The following is a 7,711-nucleotide window of genomic DNA, read 5'->3' as shown; positions in this document are numbered from 1 at the left end:
CAACTTATAACAAATGAATAAACTATTATGTTTATGTATTTCAAAGTAAGTACAAACCATTTCTTTGATATAAATTAATAACTGGATTATTCTTTAATTTTATTTGTTCATTTCAAAATTAGAAATGATTCATTTAATATATTTAAAAAAATTAGATTCAAGTCCTTTTTATGTAGTTCAATTTTTTAACTTTATAATCTGTACTTACGATTCAGATTAAATAACATAATATAATTTAAGGCAATTATGATAAAAAAATTTAGTACACAGTCATAATATTTGTATTATAGCTTGCGATTAGTTAAAACTTTCAACCATATTTGATAAAGCGCGCAAACAAGAATAATGAAGGTATAATTTTTTTAATTTAAAGTCTTATACATTCTATCAATTTTCGCTCATGCTGTTTATTAATATTATTTTTTCTGAGAATGATTTTCTAGAACAATTGACAATATTATAGATTATAAATAAATAAATAACAAATAAAATTCAAACAGTCCTCTCTCTTTATCTGGCGCACACAATTAAGGTTTACTTGTCGCGACACTCATCACTCAGTCTGCACTCGCCGTCTGCGAAGAGGAAACCTTTGGCGCACGATCCGGTCGCCGCCCTTTTTCCGCCGAGACACGCGACAAACCGCGTGCAGTTGGAGCCGATGACCGCGTGCCGACCGTCCGCCTTGTCCGAACACTCGCTGCCCGCCCCCTGACCTTTGGCCGGACAGCTGCCCTTGGGCGTGCACTTGTTGCCGTCAAAAATGCGGCCGTTGCTGCACGTCAGGGTGCGCACCCTGTTCTCGTCAAGGCAGAAAAAGTACTGTCGGCACCCTGAGGAGGCGTCCGCGTGGTAGCCGTCGCCCTTGTTGACGCAGTCGGACGACCAGTATGGACACTCGAACGACGTGTCCACCAGACACGTGGTGCCGTTGTACGCGTACCCTTCCGGGCACAGGTACGTGATGGAGCGACCCTGGAAGCAGTACAGGTAGCTGCGGCACCCTGACGACAACGCGTCCTGGTAGTAACCGTCCGACTTGTTGAAACACGAACTGGGCAGCGGAGGCGCGCACGAAGACCCCGGGCTGCACATTTGCAGGGTCGTATTGAACACCTGGATCAACAAATAATGATTTTTTAATTATTTGAAAAAAAAAATAAATTAAATTTACATTACTAGTTTTAACCAGAATAGCATTTTTATGAGATTTTTTATTCAAGACAAATTATGATTAAAGCTATTTAACCATATCACCTATTCTCCCAAACCAATGACTATTCCAGTTAAAATAAAATATTATCATAACAATTTGAAAACATTAAAAACTAAAACCCAAGAAAACTTAAAACTAACAGTTGGTATAAAACCAATTAATTGATATTAAAAATAAAAATAATGACGGCACAATGCCCACAATGGCCAAAATGCGATTTCTTTTCAGAAATTTCAATTAATTACAGTACTGGCAAAAATGCTAGAATTTTGCTCTTGTTATAAATTAACTTGTTATCATTAAAATATTTGGCCATTCTCACAAATAAGATAAGGTCAGAAATGAGATTTCATAATGTAATTTGTAGATAATGAAATTTCATTTGTTCAAATTGCCAATAAAAATTAAAATTTTATGATCTAGAATGAATTTTATAAAAAACGTATTTATCCATAAAATAAAATAATATTATACCTGTCCAGTTGGACACTCGTAAATCTGGCTGCGAGTGCCGGAAGAAGAGCAGTAGAAATATCCCCTGCAGGAAGGGGTGCTGAACACTCCTGGTGTGGATGGGCACGCGGGAATGTCCTCGATGCTGTTGTGACCGCAAGTGGTGTCTTCGCCGCTCTGGCTGACGCAAGTAAGGCCGTTGAAGGTCATGGAGGACGGGCATTCACCTCTCTGGGTGACTTTGTGGTTTTCACACATTAGGTAGCTCGAGCAGCCACCCTGCATGTAATCCCTGAAACAATAAATTATTTAAGATCCATTGAAAACGAAATCCTCAATCTACAGAAAATTATATGATTTTTCATGTATTTCATCAGATTATATTAGTTGCAGATTTAATTTTTAGTAATGAATTCACTTTTTGAACGTTTTTTTATTCAAACTGGGAAAAATTTTGTTTAATATAATAGTGTTCCATTACTGGGACACGATTCGACTGCGCTACGATCATTGACAGTAACGTCGTCTGTATGAAAATGGCAGCAATAAAAAATAGGTTTTCACCTATAGAAAATTATTAACAAAGAACCAGCTCGCTACCTATTTTAAACAAACGTGTCTTAAAGATTCAGTTTCTTTTGTCTAAATTTACTTAGATGAAAATTTAAAATGAAGACAATTCATGCTGATGAATAGAATCACAGAATCATAAAAGCAAAATTGTCATGTCCAAAATGTTTAGTTGCAATCATTGTTCGTGTGCAAGATGTGTTTAAATAGCTTCTTGGTTGTTTCAAGTACATTTGACAACAACAGTATGTTATTCATCAGTTTTTTTAACACAAAGACTTTATTGTTTGAAGGATTTTATTTATAATGTAGTTTTAACTGTATATAGTTTAGTTTAGTGGAAGTTTATCAATATTAAAAAAAAAAAATTGGTATGTAAATATATTAAAATGCACAAGGGCACAAATAAATGTAATATTATTATAATGAATAATAATATTTTAAATGAAAAGATAATAAGATTTTAAATTAATTGTAATGGAGTTAAGTTATTTTATTTTTATTAAGCGATAAAAGTAAAAATTTTATTTAAACAGTTTTATTTATTGACATTTATTTCTGAAAAACGCCAATTTTTTTTCTGTATCCATCTAAAATCTCTGATACTCTTTATTAAAACTTGACCAAATGGATTTTTTTTTTTAATTGATCAAAATCAAGTTACAAACCTATGAATGCCGTCATTAAGTCCGAGGCAGGCGTGTGGCGACAAGAGATTATTTCTTTGTGCAGCGGTGGCGTTGTGCGGGCTGCAGTGGACCAGGGCGCTGGGCACGCACATGAGTCCGTTGAAGAGGGTGCCGTCGGCGCAGGACCTGCTGAGCACCAGGTCGCCGCCCTTGCAGAGCCAGTAGGTTGCGCAGGCCGCGTCCCAGTGGTAGCCGTCGGAGGCGCAGTCTTGCGAGGAGGCGGCGGCGGCGGCGGCTGCGGAAAGGCAAAGAAAGCGCCGAGCGCTCGTTAAAGTCTCTCAAGATTTATTCTCGCGCGGCGGCTAATTATGTAAGCACGTCAGTGAGCATTTTAGCAGAGCAGCGCGGGAGTGACGTCATGCACTGTGGCGCGCAGGTTCCGTCTGGAAATCCGGGAGCGCGCAAAGTGGAAGGTCTGACTGACCGCCTGTGTATAAATATTACACACGCAAAACACAACAACGCGCCACTACTTAATTATTCGCGCCCAGGCATCCCAAGAACGCCGCAATTAAAAAATTAAGCTCTCTCGCCGGCGCAGATGAGACGTGCTAATTGACTTATTGCCAGTGACCCGGCCGGGCGGCTTTTTTTATTAGGGCCACCTCTAGCTGCAGGTGCATCCTTGTGTTAATGAGTGGAGGTTTTACGAGCTGTCTGTGATCATTTTATGACTGCGCCTGCGACCAGCAAGGAAAAGTCATTTGGCGACAAAAAGCAAACATTTCTACTCACGTCATTATCTTTTTCTCTTGATTGCAATTCTATGATTTTTTTTTTTTTTAATATGCCTTTCATTTCAAAATAATTTCGTTCATCGTTCAAGTGAGATGTTTCTTAATTGAAAAATTAATGAAAAAATGTACAATTAAATGAAATTAATGATGTTATTGAAGAGGAATAACGTGATTTTAGCTGGATTTTAGTATAAAATTGAGCAGTTCGAAACTTATCCTTAGATGCATATAAACTTGAAAAGTTGTTTTCAAAGCCAATTGATAACGTTCAAAGACCCGGTCCAATAAGATGCTTACAATTATAGTTGGATTGTAAGATTTAACAGAATTGTGGGTTTTGCGACAAAACGAAAATTAGGATCACAATGTATGTAAACTTTGATAAATTCTTACAACGGAACTGTACTAATAAATTTCTTCATGTCAGACTTTATATATTTCAATTTACATTGAACATTTTATATAGAATTAACTGGAATTAACAAGAAACAAGATTTATATTTTATATGGTGGTGTTAATAATTAAAACTGTATAAATTGTACAAACTTGAATTTTGATTTAATCTCATCAAAAATGTTTTTATGTCCATTTATTCAAACGTATTTTATTTAATTAACATTCCGTGTTACTTTAATCATTTCAGTACATTTCATTTCTCTCCAACAATAATTAAGGCAAAAGAATCTATTCGGGAAATGACTTGAGGGGAAAAAGGTACGCATTTCATTATTAAATGGAAACGACAATCTACCTAATTACATGTACTTACATTTTATAAATATACAGCTAGAGTTGAAATGTGCATTTTGAGCAATTTAAAGAATAATCAATTTATGAAAAGCACAATGACTGAGAAATTTGATAGATTCTCGATAAATCAACTAATCAGTTTATGTTAATTGAATTGGTTTTTATTTGCTATATAAGCAGTTCTTTATTTATAAACAAATTTGAATATTTTATGTAAGAGAGAATAAAATAGCAAATTAAAATTTTCTGAATAAATTAAATTTTTGAAATAATTTTTGAATAATTTTAATTTGAAAATATTGAGATCCTTAGAACAAAACCTATTACAACTTTGAATTTTCACACTCTTTACATTAAAAACAATCCCATTCCCTGTTTATAATATTTATATTCTTCATTGAATATTTGTATGGTTTACATAACGTTCTCATTGAATTATTGAAGCGTTGGAGTTAAACATTAATTTATTCTTATTCTCATGTTGCCACAAGTCTGCCAATAAAATGTACGCGATTAATCATCTCACGCGGGTGAAGTGTGATAAAAATGTATGATTGAGTGTCAGTCGATCCGTTCTCTGTGCAGTTTAATCAAACCAAACATGCGCGCGGAGAACACGTTGCTTGAGGCGGCTCTCGAGAGTGTCAGACGGATGTTTTTATGTTTGCTAGTGTTAGGAAAGAGACTCTTCAAACACTGTGTTTTTGGTCTCAAGGCTTTGGCTTGCATGGGAATATAATAATATATGAATATACGGTATCAAAGAGAGGTTTTTTCCTAATTAAACGCATCCTGCAATTCTCCAAGCGGCAGAGAAAAGCAGGGAAGCCCCAGAGGAATATCACAAGAAGTGTCTATTTAAAATAATTATATTTCGAGCATAGCAATTGCACATAATAAGATTACAGTGTGAGATCAGCTAAAGTTGAATTACAAGGAAGGAAAGAGGATTAATTAAAATTAGAAGACATTCACTTAAAGAAATGAAACATTTTAAAATAAGTGATTTTGCAAAGCAAGATTTCTTTTGTTTTATTTTGAAGAGAGATCAAACAGAAATTTTAAGCATCATCATCTGTTAATTTCTTAGCAAATATTTTGGGGGGAAATATGGAATTAATTAAAAAAAAAATTATTTTAAGAGTTTTATTTCTATGGCAACAAAACTCGCAACCTTAGTTGGCTTGTTAAAGTGCAAAAATGTTCCCTTCAAAAAATCGTAAATTATCAAATCGAATGCGGAATAACAATTACTCATTTGATTGTTGTTGATCACGTGTGTGACAATTAATAGTCTAGAAGTATAGGTAAGACTTTGATAGACTTTTAACGAGCAGCGTAAACAAGACCTTGTTATAGAACGTTCAGGCGGTATCGGGTCGCGGTATCTGTAACGTAAATATTGCACAACGCCCTTATTGCCGTGTATGTTTGGAGGCAATGCACTTGTAGATGCAAAAGTAATTTCAATTTGCTCTGCTCTTGAGCAAACCAACATACACATCTGCGAGCGAGAGTGATGCCGAAAAGTGCCTGTCATATTTAGACTTTTTGCAAGCTTAATTGGCTGCCGCCTCTCAATATTTTGACATCTCACGTTCTGCACATTTGCGAGAGAAGAGGCATCTATTCAGCATTTTTCACATAGCTTTGAAGGCTGAACAAGAAGTGGATGAGAGCAAAATTGCTTCCAAACAGGATTTAGCACTCTGCCTGATTTTGGCACACTTTCAAGTGTGCAGGGAGTGATTTGTATTCCAAGCGTTTCTAATGATATTCTAAATCTTTAAAATATAAGTTTCGCAATGCGAAATGAATAATGTCTATAGTTACGTAAGAATTACAATTTAATGTAATAAAAATTTGAAAAATGATAGATTCAACGGTTAGAAAAATAAGCTCCGAAACAAAACAAAAAATTAAAAAAGTTGTTGAATTTTTAATTTCGGTTTGGAATGTCGCGCTTAAGTAACAAAATTAATAGGAAATTATTTCAAAACTCACCTGCAACCAAAAGCAAAACAATTTGTTCTGGGTTCATGCTGCATGTGTTGCTGTTTTCGCTGCTCGGTGAACGTGACTTGTGGCGCGGGCCAGGCGCTCCTCAACCTCTTATACCCTGGACAGTAGTCCCCCGCCTAGCCAGCACTTTGATCCCCCTGGATGTATCTGCATCGCAAAAGCAGGCCACAAAATGCAAAATCACGATTGGCCGACAATCTCGTCTAGGAGGCTGCAAATTAATTTGCTTCTAAATTTATGCAAATTCCGCTTTACTGACGTGCGAACGCATTATAGCATACGTGAGGGAAGCCCACAAAAAAGAAAACTGGATGCTTCAAGTCTGCGGGCCCAATTTTGAAAATGTTTCCGTGTCGTTTCTGCGTACTGCCGGCAATTAGCGTCTCCGATTATACGTCAATCTTTTAACTGCTACCCCCTACAAACATATTTTTATATCAACCTTTCCTTGTTAATTTTATGCGTAATCAGTGAAAATAATAGATAAAAGAATTCCACAATGATCAAGCAAACCAATGTCAGTCAAAAGATGGTTTCCAATTGCAATTATATATTGCTAATTTCTTTCCCTTTAAATAATTCTTTCTTATTTTTTTTAAAAGATTGTTTTGTTTCTTGCATAATAAAGTTAATAACTTTTGAATATATGAATGATGAATTCAGACAGAAATGGCCTGATAATACATCAATTAAGAAACTTTGCGTAAATAGTGAAAATAGTTAGGATATTGTGCACTTGAAAAATATAAATAACTTTAAAAATTGACCAAAAAAGAATTAAAAAAATATAAATTACGATTTTTTGTTACTTTAATTTTACTTTTCAATTAAATATATCAACGTCAACAATAACTATTCATATTATGTCAAAAAAATCTAAAAACGAAATACATGAACAAACTTTTCTCTCTTTATTTTACGGTAAAATTTTGAGTGCCAGGGAAAGAACAGAGTGCACAATGAATAAAAAATGTTTTTGAACGTGCAGTCGCAAGTGAATGTGTTGGCAAACTCGTGCGGTCAGATAAAACTTATTTTTCGCCAGCATCACTCACTGCCTCATTATATGGGCGCCTCACAGCACTCATTAACGCGAGGTGCTGAATTTTTTGCGGTCCTGCGCTCGTGCTCACGAGTGATAAATATGCGAGAAGTACCCCGCGGATTTCCCTGAAAAGAGAGAGATGAGATTCGCGAGGACCGATGCTGTGATTGATGAGGGAGCCCGCGCGCTGCTGCTTGGGGGTCACATCCGTATCGTGCGCTGAAGAGA

At 35.7% G+C, this 7,711-nt stretch overlaps 1 protein-coding gene across 1 annotated transcript; it reads right to left on the bottom strand.

Annotated features, from left to right (window-relative positions):
• Positions 1 to 387: 387 nt before the first annotated feature.
• LOC132194749 (uncharacterized) lies at positions 388 to 6,505 on the bottom strand. The gene is made up of 4 exons (XM_059616234.1): positions 6,421 to 6,505; positions 2,908 to 3,163; positions 1,691 to 1,961; positions 388 to 1,116 (listed from the first exon to the last, which is right to left on the bottom strand). The coding sequence occupies exons 1-4, from the start codon at positions 6,455 to 6,457 to the stop codon at positions 535 to 537; spliced, it is 1,146 nt and encodes a 381-aa protein (XP_059472217.1). The 5' UTR covers positions 6,458 to 6,505; the 3' UTR covers positions 388 to 534.
• Between the last annotated feature and the right edge of the window lie 1,206 nt (positions 6,506 to 7,711).

Source organism: Neocloeon triangulifer, unplaced genomic scaffold, assembly GCF_031216515.1.
Source record: "Neocloeon triangulifer isolate White Clay Creek 2 clone unplaced genomic scaffold, ASM3121651v1 ptg000001l, whole genome shotgun sequence".
In the NCBI taxonomy this organism is placed as follows: Eukaryota; Metazoa; Arthropoda; class Insecta; order Ephemeroptera; family Baetidae; genus Neocloeon; species Neocloeon triangulifer.
Note: the sequence above shows the minus strand (reverse complement) of the source record. Positions and strands in the feature narration are given on the sequence as shown.